Source organism: Eulemur rufifrons, chromosome 18 (assembly GCF_041146395.1).
Source record: "Eulemur rufifrons isolate Redbay chromosome 18, OSU_ERuf_1, whole genome shotgun sequence".
Lineage (NCBI taxonomy): Eukaryota > Metazoa > Chordata > Mammalia > Primates > Lemuridae > Eulemur > Eulemur rufifrons.
The window spans coordinates 27994597-28009235 of NC_091000.1; the positions used below are offsets into that span (position 1 = coordinate 27994597).

General features: G+C 42.8%; 1 protein-coding gene and 1 non-coding gene across 2 annotated transcripts in view; one reads left to right on the forward strand and one right to left on the reverse strand.

Moving 5' to 3' along the window:
- Nucleotides 1-2632: 2632 nt before the first annotated feature.
- SETD7 (SET domain containing 7, histone lysine methyltransferase) overlaps nucleotides 2633-14639 on the reverse strand; it is a 38651-nt gene continuing 26644 nt past the window's right edge. The window contains exons 5-8 of the mRNA XM_069493321.1: nucleotides 12565-12646; nucleotides 10099-10216; nucleotides 7428-7585; nucleotides 2633-3159 (exon numbers count right to left, since the gene is read on the reverse strand). Of these exons, the coding sequence (XP_069349422.1) occupies nucleotides 2979-3159; nucleotides 7428-7585; nucleotides 10099-10216; nucleotides 12565-12646 (539 nt within the window). The 3' untranslated portion in view covers nucleotides 2633-2978. The remainder of the gene's footprint in view (nucleotides 3160-7427; nucleotides 7586-10098; nucleotides 10217-12564; nucleotides 12647-14639) is intronic.
- LOC138399205 (U6 spliceosomal RNA) lies at nucleotides 7871-7976 on the forward strand. The gene has a single exon (XR_011236104.1). It is a non-coding gene; the product is annotated as a U6 spliceosomal RNA (small nuclear RNA).

Genomic DNA, 14639 nt, shown 5'->3' on the forward strand with positions numbered 1-14639 from the left:
TGCCACCATGCACAGGTCCCACCGTTTTTTGGGAGAGCGTGAAGTTCTAGTTCTTTATTCCTCACCACATGGAATCTTCCATATTCCTGTCTGCATGATGCTGATGCAATGACCGGATTCGGAGGCTTCCTGACACATTTCCTTCCGCAGCGGATGTAAAGTAGAAAAATACATCCTGAGGCTTTTCCACTCACATTTTGGCTCAATCAAGGAACAAACCCTTACTTCCTCAACAGTTACATTCTTTAGGGAACCCTGACCCCCTCGACTTCTTTCCCTACCTACAGAACTCAATGACTTTCAAGCCCTGCTCCGATTTCCACCTGTGACTTACATTTGGGAATGTGTGTGAGGGGTTGGGGGACAGCAGTGGGGACAGAGCCAGGGACACAGGCAAGTGGAGAGAGGTACGCACAGGGGAAAGACATGGACGGGGGTGTGAAAAGACCACTCAGAGAGCTGGAGAGAGACTCAAGCGAGAGGGGAGCTCAGAGCACAGAGGACTTAGAATGGGGGGGGGGGGCGGGGGGGGGCTGTCGGCTGGGGCTGTGGCTACATGGGGACCCCCAGGCTTTCTCACCTGTGAAGAGAGAGGGAGGAGAGTCAAGGAGAAAGACAGGGCGAGGTGTCCCTTGGGTGTACGGTTTCCTCTGATTTGTCTGCAGGTCACAGACACACTGCTGGGTTTTCAGCTTAGAGTGTTATCATTCAACATCTAATTTGAAGAACTGATCAGCAGGTTAACCACTACTCACAACTCTTCAATTCCTTTTATCCAAATTTTTAAAAAATTCCATTTGAATGGGATAATTAGAGTAGCCCCTGAGGGCAGAAATACCCCAGGCAGCCCTGACCAGACCGACCTCGCCCTCAGGGATGAAATCATTGAGCACAGCTGCCTGGGAGGAGTAACCTGCAAGGCCCTCGCCCTGCCTGCCCCCGCCTGGCTCTGCCACGCACCGGCGGGCTCACAACAGCCCTCTTTCTCCTGAAGACAGTCACTCACTCTGGGACATACTTAAAGCACCCATCAGAATACAGGTCCAGAGACTTCCTCCATCTGTCACTGTTTACAGCATGGTCTCTTTCTACAGAATAGAAGCGATCCTATCCTGGTGCCTTTTAATCTAAAAACACTATTGGATTCCTCTTGTGGAAGATCTTTCTAGAAGCCCTGACAACTTCCTCTCATCAGCTTAAGCTTTCACACAGGGATCCAACTGGATCTTCCTGAAGCCACCGCCACCTAGCTGCAAAGCCTGCAGCCAGGCGCTGCAGGAACGCCGGCCTTCCAAAGAAGGAAAGGGCAACTCTGCCATGTTCTTGAGGGCTGAATGCTGTGCCCAGGGGCCGCCTGAACTGAACACTGTGGGCAGCCCTGGATCAAGCACTTCCGTTAAAGTCTTCATAAAGCAGTGTGTAGCCGACAAGAAACAGCAAACTTCCTTCCTCTCCTTCCACTCCCGGCAAGCCTCTAACCAGCCAGCGCTTGCTGTCTGCTACAGCGTGGCGGGCTCGAGCTTTCCAGACCACACGGACTCGGGTGACAGGAGCCACTGTCGACAGGTGCAGGTAGGAGCACTCCCTGCTCTCCAATCCTTCCAGCTGCCTCATCAGGGCCTCTACAGAAAACATGGTGATGGCATGCGGTGAGGGTGCTTATAAAAAACCAAAACTCCCAGAATTCATTCAGAGCAATCCCAGTTATGTTACAGACCTAATTAGCTAAACTAAAAAACAGGGGTTTTCTCCTTATTTCTGCAGTTGTGATTACACATGGCTGGCAAAATGGCTGAAATGCTATTGGAGATTGCTGCTTTTAAACTATACAGGTGTTAACTCTTAGTTTACAATGCTTTGAAGCAGGTAAGTGCTTTGAAATCACAATGAAGAGTTTTAGCATTAAGGTTTGATTTGTACCTAGTGATCAGTATGTCTGCCTTAACAGTATTGATTTAAAAAAAAATTTTTTTGAATTCAGTTAGAATTCAAGTTTGCTATTTGACTTTTGAATTCAATGCACTGTGCCACAAGCCAGACTGCGCTGTGTTATGTACATTTAATGTGTACCCAAGGAGAAAAAAATTACTAGCGCTATTGAAGATATTGCAAAATTGCCACCGTTACCGCTTAGAAATTCTAATTTTCTTCTCTTCTTTCTTAAAGTATATATTACAACTCTTCCATAACTTAATTCAAACAAAGTAAATTCATTTCTTCTCACATCTTAAAGCAAAGATATCTTTGTTTACATGCGAGAATAATATTCTATAATAATACCCCGGCCCTAAGAGCCAGTACTTTATATTAGGACATAATAATGAAATAATGATATAGAAAGAACCAGAGAGATCTACACACTGCTACTGATACAAAATCCATTTGGAAGTTTTCTTTGTAAAGGACATCTAAGAGAGAATAGGACTAAGGGGTAAAATGACTCAAAAAGTGGGCTTCTATTCACTAGGAAAAAAACAAAGCCATTCTATTGCAAGATACAGATCAAAGGTTAAAAGGCAAATTATACTACATTTAGAGAATAAAGATGTAGTAATTCTCTACCCTCAATATGGCACATATGCAAGTGTGATAACACAATTTGCATTGGCCATAGGAAAAAACATCATGGAAAAACCACTTTCTAAAAATGACTGAAAAACCCCATTTCCCTTTTTCAGTCTAATCATTTGGCATCTCTGAATGCGGTACAGATTTAGATTTGAACCACCAAAGAACATCACGCTGTCTTATGTCAAATGCTCGACAATACCTCTCAGTAGGACGTTGTTGCAAGGCTAGCTAATTTTAAATCTGGTATGAGTAATACAGTCAAACCTAGTTAGTATGCGAGAAAGTCGTTGCTAACTCAGGGTGAGAGGATGTGATGTCACAGCACGAGCAGTCCCTGGTTGTCGGATAAACGTAGTGCATAGATCCAAGTTTCTATTCCAGGTCTCTGAACCCCAGAGCCAGGCTGTTCACTTTTGCTGGGTGGCCTGGAAAGCCTTCAGCTCCACCTGGTACCACTCGGGGGCTTCGGGCCCACTCTTCCCCGGGGGGCTGTGGTCATAGCCATAGGCAACGGTGAGCTCCTCATCGGCCTCCACAGCTCGCAGGGTGCGGATGCACTTGATGGGTCCAAAACGGGGGTGGACAAACCTAAACATCAAGATGCACACAGTCATTCCCGGGTCAGACCAGAAGGTCAGGAGCAAAGGCTGGCGAGGGGCTGATGCAGGAATCGCCCCTGTGTGCTCTTCCCCGGCATCGCTCCTCAAAGTGTGGTCCACAGATCCACCAGCATCAGCTTCACCTGGGAGCCTGCTAGATGCGGAGCATCTCCGCCCCACCCCAACCTGCTGGATTGGAATCTGTAGTTTAATAACATCCCCAGGTGATTCATTGGCATATTAAAGTTTGAAAAGCACTGCTCTTTTTTGTTTTCTTTTTGTTTTTTTTTTTTTTTTGAGCATATTTGGCACTTTGTATTTATAAACCAACAAGCATGATCAACAACAAAAATCTGTCCTTAATGAGGAATCAGATCCAGTGCCACCTGTCAGCATTTCAGCTAATCTGGCCAGAAGTATCAGATTACCTGGCTGTACCTTGGGGAGAAGGCCCTACCATAGTGCTTTTGGAGATACAGGAAAGAGTCCTGAGGATTTTGAAAGCAAAAAACTCTGTATTCCACCCTATACATATAGAGGAAGTATTATTTTCTAGCATGAAAGTAGATGATTTCTTTCCAAGAAGGAAATCTAGGCCTTTCTGTCAACTAGCTTCTTTAATATTTCCCTGTGGAGCATTCTGTGAAGGGAGCAGCATCTCATGCCTGTAACAGGTCTTCTCAGAACCAGAAGTGATGTTAATGCTATGACTGTGTGTTTGCCAAAAGCTCCCAACCCTGATCACCTGCACGACTCCCTGCAGAACAGGCAGAGAAGTAAGTAATGAATGGTCTACCCAACAGCTGCTGAAACGGAGATATGGAAGGCATGGCCAGAAAGAAATCAGCTTTATCTTTATATTCACCCTATCAAGTCAATCTCATTCATTTACAGTTATGTTTTGAACAAAGGGCAGGTGAGACACCCAAAGAGAAGGTTCCAGGCCCTAAGTTAGATTGGCACATGGGGATAATAGTAAGTGCTTGGCTGGCTCTCTCTAGCAGTGGTGGAGGAATGAGTGTGTCTGTGATTTTGGGACATCTTGTATGTGGAGTACAAGGAACAGCCCCACACCAAAGGGGCCTCTATATCCACCTGCTTGGGTAGCATGCTTCATGGAAAGGATGCTTCACTCAGAGTCACTAGACTTTGGTGTGAGTCTCGGTTCTGCACATTATTACTGTGCCCTCTTGGAAAGCCCACCTCCTATCTCTGAATCTCACTTTCCCCAACTGTAAAATTGTGATAATACTAGTAATACTTATTTTACAAGGTGTTTGTTTGTGGTGACAACATGGAGTCACATAAAGAAAGCACTTCTTATAGTGCCTGGCACAAAGTGAGGACTCAACTAACTCTGTGTGTGTGAGCACATGTGTGTGAGTGTGTGTGTGTGTGTGTGTGAGCATGCAAGTGCCCAGGACTATCAGATGGTTCTCCATCACAGAGTAGGTGCCTGGACCACAGACTCGGCAATTGTTTATTAAAATCACAACTCTTTGTTTAAATTAATATATTTCATTGAAAGAATAATATTCCTGAAATGGAGCTCTGGTTAACCTCTGGTAAAATTTTAAAAAGTCCTATGTTGTGTTGTATTTCTGGGCCTCAGACTTCTCTTTTATTTTCATTTCCCCGCCCATTATCATTATTTTCAGAGAGTAGACAATGGACAGACTGAAAAGAAAGAATTTAATTTCAGGTGTTGATTTTTTTTTTTTTGAGACAGGGTCTTGCTCTGTTGCCCAGGCTGGAGTGCAATGGCGCCATCATAGCTCACTGTAACGTCAAATTCCTGGGCTCAAGCGATCCTCACCTCTTAGGATCTAGGCTCAAGTGATTCTCCTGCCTCAGTTTCCCAAAGTGCTGGGATTCCAGGTGTGAGCCACTGTGCCTGGCTAGGTGTTGATTCTTGAGGGTGACACTAAGGCACAGTGGTTCAGAGCACTTAACCACGACATCTACGAGACCTGCGTTTCCTCATCTGTAATCTGGGACAGAGATGCAGTGGCCTCACTGAGTTACTGGGAGGATTGAATGAGATGATGCTCGAAAAGCGTTTGGCACAGCATCGACCTAGAGTGGGTGCTCAGTGAATGTAGCTGCATGATCAGCAGTGCCAACCTCTGTGCCAATTGGTGTAGCTCCTCGTCCACATGTTACCTATATTTACAGCTAGGAAAGTGGTTCTCGTCTATTTGTCTGTTTGGCATTTTGTATCAGACTGCGGCTAAAACAGCTTACAGAAGTGTTGTTTTGTTTATTTTAAAGCATGCACGACAACACCAATGATTTTTGAAACAAATCAATGCCATGAATTGGTATCTGAATTTTATATTTGATTATTATTCAAGTAGTCTTCCCATTACCTCAAATAACTAAGATTAAGTCACATTGGGCTTACAAACAAACAACAATGACAACAAACAAACAAAATGAAAACCTGCAAAGTACACGGACTTGATTTAGCCCAAATGGCACCTTCTCTTATCTCCTGTGCTTTCTTCTCTTTGGTGAGAAAAATCATGCCCTTGCAATGAAATGAAAGAACTAGTTTGTTTTAAAGGAGTAATCTAGGTAGCATTTATGCACGTCAGTTACCACTGCTTTAAAGGGTTGTTGTTAAGCTGTGTGCAGCTTGGAATGGTGATTTGGCGTAATCACACTGGCCATGAAAGCCTTGGAGTTAATAGTGGTGTCAGTTGCATTTCACATGACACGTCCTCTGCCATTTCCACCCTCCCTTTAAATAGAAGTTGTAGTTTCAGTGCTTGTTAATGGCTGCCAAGGAGAGCAAGTCACTGCCAGGAAAAATTTTAAGCCATCTCATGGATGCAGGAAGAGACATTCTTGAGGAACCTCCAAATCCCGGTGATTTTCCTGCAGATTAAATCCACATGATCTGACCCTGCTTATGCTAACGAGCTCGACGACTGAGGGACTGCAGGCTCTGACTCGCATAAAGGGCTGCACGCAGCTCACTGGCTCCCAAGCCAAGCTAAGGACAGCAATGATGATGGTACAAAGAATCCCAATTGTATCCTTGAGAGAATAGCCAGAGATGTGTGGCTTTGTGGAGAGAACATTTGGGGGCACATGAAAATATCTGTAGGGCTACCTGTAGAAGAGAGATTGACACAGTACGCAAGAAAGAGAGGGAGAGAATTAGGGCCAAGGGCTGGATGTTACAGGAAAACCCATTTGGGCTCAATATAAAGAAATTTCTAGTCACCAGACCCCAAAAGCTGATTTCATAATATCTGTTTCATTTGTCCCGGCAGCTGCCTTTGTGGATAATAGTCAACTCTCCACTAATGGAAGTTTGCAAGAAGAGGTTCAATGAGCAGATGAAGGGAAGGTTCAAACCCCAAGAAGGGGTAGGATTATTTGATTTTTTAAAAAACAACAGCTTTGTTAAGATATAATTCACACACCATAAAATTCACCCTTTCAAAATAGACAATTCAGTGGTTTTTTTTGATATATTCACAAAGTTGTGCAATCATCACCACTATCTAATTTTAGAATATCTATTTTAGAACATCTTAATCACCCCAAAATGAAACCCATACCCATTAGTAGACACTCCTTAGCCCCCCACCCCGGCCCTACGTAACTACTAATCTACTTTCTGTCTCTACAGATTTCCTATTTTTTGGACATTTCATATAAATGGAATCATGCCATATGTGGTCTTTTGAGACTGGATTCTTTCACTTAGCATAATGTTTTAAATTCTCATCCACAGTGTACCATACATTAGCCCTTAATTCCTTTTTATTATCAAATAATAAGGACTTTTTGATTTTATAGGTCTCCTCCAACACTGAGACCTCAGGTCCTGGCCTTAGGATTTTATCTTCTTCTTTCCTTCACATGATAAAAGGATTAACTAGTCTTCTCCATTATGCAGAGTAATTTCACTTTTTACTATTATTTCAAATAACACCATCCTTAATTTTCCAGAATGAGAAAATTGAAGGACAAAAAAAAAGCAGCAGAAAAACAGCAACCCTAGGTACACTGTTTCCACAGCATTTCTATCTTCAAGGCACTTTTCCACTTCTTAGCTTGTCAGGGCCAGGGAGCGGGACTGTTTAGATTTTGAGTTTGAAGTCATAACCCTGAAGCCAATGGCAGAGGACCCACGGTTATCTGGATGGAGCAGCCTTTATCTGGGGCAGGATAACACCTTTTACACGACCCCCTCAATCCCTGAGGAATAGATCCACCCCAGCAGCTTGGTGTGATACTTACATGTCATAGATGCAGTTTGGAGTGAAGGAGTGATTAGCCTTGTGTCCCAAGGAGGCACAGTACTTGGATACGTGGTTATAGGGCTCAGGCACATCAATGACCGTTTCCTCATCGAGGGAGAGGGTGTTCCCATTAAGGGCCCAGTCCCTGCTGTCAACCTGCAGAAAACAAGAAAGGGGGCACTGGAGAGGATCTTTCCCCGCAAAGTGCAGAGGGCGTCAGTGATATTAACTCATTTATCCTTAAACGTGGTTTGAGTGCTAGGAACATGGAAAAAACCCAAGGCATCTCTCTGACGGTACCAACGACATCTCTGGGCAGCACCAAGCAGCTCAACTCACTACTTATTGATTTTTCTTTATTTTATACAAAAAAAGGATTTAAGGTCCCTTACAAAGATACACAAAATATAACTAGATAACTTCAATTACAAGCAGATGAAGGTACTCGCTTCGGCAGCACATATACTAAAATTGGAATAATACAGAGAAGATTATCATGGCCCCTGCACAATATGACATGCAAATTCATCAAGCATTCCATATTTTTGTTTGTACTCCCATAATATTCTGAAATAAATAAACAAAAAAACAAATAAATAAATTCAAACTAAAAATTAAAAAAAAAAAAAAGCAGATGAAGGCTGCGGTGGCTCACATCTGTAACCCTAGCACTCTGGGAGGCCGAGGCAGGAGGATTGCTTGGGGCCAGGAGTTTGAGATCAGCCTGAGCAAGAGCAAGACCCTGTCTCTACAGAAAATAGAAAAATTATCCAGGCGTGGTGGTGTACACCTGTGATCCCAGCTACTTGGGAGGCTGAGGCAGGAGGATCACTTGAGCCCAGGAGCTCAGGGCTGCAGTGAGCTATGATGATGCCACTGCACTCTAGCCCCGGCGACAGAGCAAGACCCTGTCTCAAAAAAAAAAAAAAAAAAAAACAGATGAGGAAGATGAAGCAAAAGAAAAACAAAGTGAGAACATCAGATGGAATCAGAAATATGAGGGATGCAAAAATGCACATCTTTGCTACAGGTGGGCGATCAGGATCAGTGTGGTCAGCAGGTAGACACTGATCCCCAACATGCTTTCTTATCCACAGCAGGGATCACTGTCTACAGTGCAATCACCAGATTCCCCTCACCAAAGCACTCCCAACCGACACAGCCCAGGATCTACTGATGCCAGAAGAACAAACAGCCTTTTGGAGCCAACAGGATCACAATTTCATACAAAACTGTTGACTCTCAAAGGTATCCCATTTCTCCCACCACTAAATTATAATTGCATTTTTATGTGTATGTGATATTCACTCAACAGATATTTACTGAGTGTCTACCATGTGCCAGGTACTGTTGTAGGTACAGGAGACACAACAGTGATCAAAAGTGAAAAAAAATCCTCATGGATCTTACTATTCCAGAACCTGTCATGTGATACTGATATAGGCACTTGGTACCATCTACCTTATGTTGCCATTGGTTGTGTATCTTTCTTATGTCCCCAAAAGAATCTAAACTTCATGAACACAAGGAGGGTGTCTCATGCATTTATGCAATGTAACACAGTGAGTTTCAGCACAGAGCCACCCTACTTAAACTCTGCTATCTACTGTATTTGAGACCTTGGGAAAGTTGCTTATCTCTCTAGGGTTCAGTTCCCTTATCTGTACAATGTTTGAATAAGTAAATAATACATCAATATCCCAAAGTTGCTGGAGATAGTAGCTCGCATCTATAATCCCAGCTACTTGGGGAGGCTGAGGCGGGAGGATCTTTTGAGCTCCGGAGTTCCAGACCAGCCTGGGCGATACAGCAAGACCCCATCTCAAACAAACAAACAAAAATATATCAATATTTTGGAGTCACCTTTCATATGCTGCATTTCTTGCCCTTTCTGGATTGCTGGTAGAGGTCTGGCTATTGCATGGGGACAATGTCTGCCAGACCATAGCTCAGTCTGAATACGTTACCATCTATGGCCTGTGTGACTGCTTTGAATGTGTAATAACTTTACCATTATATTTCATGGCACTTCCCCCCTTGTCGTTCTGTAGGAATAAGTGGAAAACTGAAGGAATGCGTGCGGGCTATCAGCCATAAGCTTAAGTCCCACACATTTAATGCAAGTGAGACAAGGATAGAGCTCACCAGCTGTGCTAAAAACACCGAACTTTTGCCCTTAAGCAGACATTTAGGGAAGTTAATTGTGAAGTGAAGAAACAAAAATAAAAAACATATGTAAAATCTTTAGAAATATATCAAAGATCGTGTCTTAAAGGCAAGAGGTGATTCGAGTCTTTAACGTTTTAGTTTTAATTTTTTGGGGACTAGAACCCTTCCTGACAAGATGTAGGCTAATGTATGGCTTTTGCCAAACCGATGTAGGGGCCTTCCTCCAAAGCACCTTACCCAAGGTCACCAATTAATTATTCACTCTGGATTCCAGAGTCCAACTGGATCTCAATTTTTCACACATCGAGGATAGTCTAGTACAAAGCAATTACTTTGACTATATTGATCGCACCACCCCATTTTGTTTTTGTTTTTGTTTTTACAAAAAAGCAAATCTGTTTGTTCCTTTGTATTTCTAGTGAATACTAAAGTACAGGGACTTTGTTTGAAACAAAGCCCTCTAACCAATCGAGCTGATTTTCCATGTCTACACCACTCACCTCCTGGTGCGTAATTCGGACTCCATTATAAAAAGACATAACAGTATTAGGTCCCACTGCTACCTTTGAAAACAGTCCTTCTCCAGCACTGGAAATGAGAGATTCAGCAACAAAGACCCTAAAATGGAAAAAAAGAGTCAAATAATGACCTTTTAAGTTTGATATGTCCCTCCCTATAGCAACCGCCAAAGTATCATTACAGCTACTGAATCCAAAAAGTCAGCTCAAATAATCCTACAAAGAAGGAAGGGAGGAAGAAAAAGTTAAACCACAATATTTTGGCATTAGAAATTGAAGAAATGGTAGTTATGTCTCTTTTAAGAGTAGTGTTTAAAATTTGCTTTCTAATAAGGGGATTATTGTTATATATTCATAAAGCTACTTGATGCTTGATATGAAGTGTTTTTTAGGTAGAATTTTATATTTTTAGTTCATGACAATTTTCACTTGTCTTACTGGACAAGTAAAACATTTTCCAAAGTTATTTAAAGCTATACCTAAGTTTGTCAATACCAGATAGGAGGGGAAAACTGTTAAGTTAAGCTCCAGGATGAATATTTTACATGAAAGAGTAACAAACAGTTAATAAGATATATCCAATAAGCACTTCCCAACAAAAGGGTTTAATCCAGGGGTCAGCTAATAATGGCCTGAGCATCAAATATGGCTGTTGCTCATTTTTGTAAATAAAATTTTATTGGCACACAGCCACACCTATTTGCTTAGCATTGTTTTTGACCACTTTACTGCTATAAAGGCAGAGTTGAGTAGTTGTAATTGAGATCATATAGCTTGCAAAGTCGAAAGTACTTACCACATGGCTCTTTATAGAAAAAGTTTGCCAACCATTTGTTATAAGAAGAGAAAACAGCACTCGTGATTATGGAACTGGATTTAATAAGACAGTATGAGTTCCATCAACAACTGTTTCAGTTCTTCAGATGCTGCGACGTAATAACCCTGCAGGAACTGGTCAGCTGTCATTTTTGTTGTGTGGGTCTCATGCTTATGCATGGATGGGAAGACTGAACTATTGCTTCTGACTCTTCACTCCCTCCCTGATAGAATTATACATCCTGCCACTGTGCCACGTGGCCTTGAAGTACCTCCCTCGGAGTGGGTGGAGGCTTCATGCCCGCCCTGCTGACTTTGTGCTTGGCCCTGTGACCTGCTTGGCTAGGACAACTTGGGCGGAAGTGACCACACGCTAGGTGTCAGGTGCTAAGAGGCAAGTTTCTGCTGGCCCGCTCCATAGTTTCCACTGTCTCCATGAGAAGAATATGCCCCAGGGGCTGTTCTCCTGGAATGAAGACATGTGAAACAGACCTGAACCCAACTTAAGACCTAGCGTCCCGCCTACGCTGGCTGAGCTTAGCTGATTCCAGTCAAGAGCAGCTGAACCTCAGTCCACCTACAGAACCATGGTTGTAAAAGAAAATGTTTGCTTTTGTGAACCATGGGTAGTTTCAAAAGTATTGTTATGTGGCATTATCACAAAAGTAATAACAGAAAAGACTGATACATACAGTTATGTTCCCATTGTGTTTTGGAGCTAACAAAGAGACCACAGCCTTCCCTTTATAACTGGGCCAGAACCTCATGTCAAAAAAGAGGCCATTCATTCACTGTGACATCGTGGGGTCAGCTCTGTCTGTTAATGGGGAATAAAAACTGAATGAGAGGCAAGCCATGCTTACAAAGAGTGAGGCGTAGAGAAAACTAATTTCAGATATACCCTTACTCAGAAACCTGTTGCCGGGGAATAAGAAAAATCCCAGAGAGGGCACCAGAGAAAACCATACGAAGAATTGAGAGCTAGCACTTAGCCATTCTTTTTTTGTTTTTCCCCAATACCAGCAGAAAAGCATAGCAACTCTTCCAGATAAGATATGAAATGGAATGAAGTTGAGCCGCTGGGAGTGAGCTTGTAGAATCAGAAACTTGTCATTTATAAGCTGTTGTTTATGCCTCTTACATGTTCTTTATTTCCTTCTTGTCCTCCCTTAGCGAGAAAAGAAATTGTCTTATGTTCCAGAACCCCTCAGCTGGGCTATTGTGTGTAGAGCTTTGAAGAGTGTGAAATACTCCCCTAGAGGGACAGCACGTGACTGCAGCACAAACACTAAACAGGGGACGCTTGGGCGGGGCAGGGCTGGCTGCCTGGCCCACCTGCTCCGTCTGCCTAGAGGTTTCATTCCAGGACTGACACCCAGGCTGTCCTGTGCTTCATGGGTGAAGAAACTCTCTTACAGAAACAGACTCTACATGAGAATGAAAACACTCTTCCTCAGAATATAGAAATATTTATCTGGAGGATTTGCAAAGGGAAAGGACACTTTAATGAGAAGCTTAGTCTGAGCAGAAACCCAGCCTGGGCAGAGAGCCACAAAGGCACATTAGTTCCCACCACTAGGGTTATTTAACCTCACATAAACAGCGCAATTAAAACCACAAGGAAAAAATTACCTTTCTGATTCATAAGGATCTGGAAGAAGAGCATCGGTAGAAATGCAAGATGAAGTTGACTTATCAAAATGGTACACTGAATCTAAAAAGCAAACAAAAATATCAGTACAGGTACAGAATTGGAGAAGAACATTTAAAACATTTTTCTCTAGATTAGAAATACATGTAAGTTAAAAAAAATTGCTCTCTACCCGTGGGACAAGGAAGAGTTAAATAACTAAACATGTTATTCAAGTTATACCAACTAGAATGACATTCTTCCATTTAAGTGGATAGTTTTGAGATTTACTCTTCAGTTTTAGTTTTAGGTCTTCAGGAACAGCCATCAGATATATCTCTTAACAATCCCTATTTGATCGTGAATTTTCTTTATTCAAATGATTTAAAAGATGCTTGGGGACTTAAAATTTTTACTCAGCAAAATGCTTTGCCATGAAATTTTGAGATCTCTCTGGTTTTACATTTTTCTTCTGGCTTTCTTTATATCAGATACAGTCTCCAGAATTCAACAACTGAGCCCTGGCAGTCATCCCCTTCACTAAGCATCAACATTGTGCCGCACCACAATCAGGCAGAACAGTGGTGCTTTTGACAAAGCATTAACAACATCATCTTATTTCTATTAAGGTGGTTCGGAAGCCAATTAATAATTTATTCCAGAAATTAAGATACACAATAGCCGAAGAATTAACGTTGGCTCTCTGCAAGGATAAGCTTTAGAGAACCCTCACAGAGCACAATGAAGACATAAGATGCTCTGAAGGCTAATGAGTAAGGGAACAAGAATTGGAACTGCAGGGCTGACTCCTGCAAAGTAAACTACTTTATGCACAAAGGTATAACTCATAATCCCATTAAACAATTCCTTAGTGGTTACCAATGGTGTCCAGGTCTTCTTTCGGCTTTTTATTGTTGTTGTTGTTTTTGGTACAACCAAAACCTGAATTAATGCCTCAAACTAAAAGTTAGAAAACAATCCAAATAAGCCTGTGTCTAACTCAGAAACAGATTATTTGAGTATTTCAAAGAGGATTTAATTCGGGGACTTGGTTGTAGAGGGGATGGAGGAGCTGACAAGCCAAACAGGGAGCCGTGAGGAGCCCAGAATCTGGACGAGCAGGACGCTGCCACCCTAAGCCAGAAGGACAGAGAAGGTGGTTCCTGGAGCTCAGAGTTGGGGTGGCTGGAACTAGGGTTGGCCTTCCTATGGGACATGGAATCAGGTGATGGGGCCACTGCTAGACACAAGAGTGGGCTTCCTCCTGCTCTGTTCCCTCCCACTTTGTCCCCAGCCAGTCGCCTCCCTTTGGCCAAACCCAGACAGAAGTCGGGTACACAGGAGCCTGGAAATGCAGTGTGCAAGGGGGAGACCGCTCTGCAATAAAAGCAGGCAGTGAAAGAACAAGGGATGGATTGGAGCTGAGAGCAAAGTGGTGATGGGCCACCATATAATCTATGAAAAGAGTTTTAAAAAAACACTTTTGGCCGGGTGTTGTGGCTCACACTTGTAATCCTAGCACTCTGGGAGCCCAAGGCAGGGAGGATAGTTTGAGGTCAGGAGTTCGAGAGCAGCCTGAGCAAGAGCAAGAATCCCATCTCTACTAAAAATAAAAAAAAATTAGCCGGGCATAGTGGCGCATGCCTGTAGTCCCAGCTACTTGGGAGGCTGAGGCAGAAGGATGGCTTGAGCCAGGAGTTTGAGGTTGCTTTGAGTTAGGCTGACGCTGTGGCACTCTAGCCTGGGCAACACAGCGAGACTCTGTCTCAAAAAACAAAAACAAAACAAACAAACAAAAAAAACCAAACACAGATGGTGTAGCCTACAGCACACCTAGGCTCTGTGGTACAGCCTATTGCTCCTAGGCCACAAACCTGTACAGCACGTAACTGTACTGAAAACTTTAGGCAAACGTACCACATACAAAAGGTACAGTATTAATGCTGTGTGTAGAAACTAAAAAAAAAAAAAAAAAAGGAAAAGTACAGTAAAAATATGGTATAATATTATGGGATTACCACTATTATGTAGCCCATGATTGTATACAGAAAAGTCCCAAAGATACTACAGAGTTTTC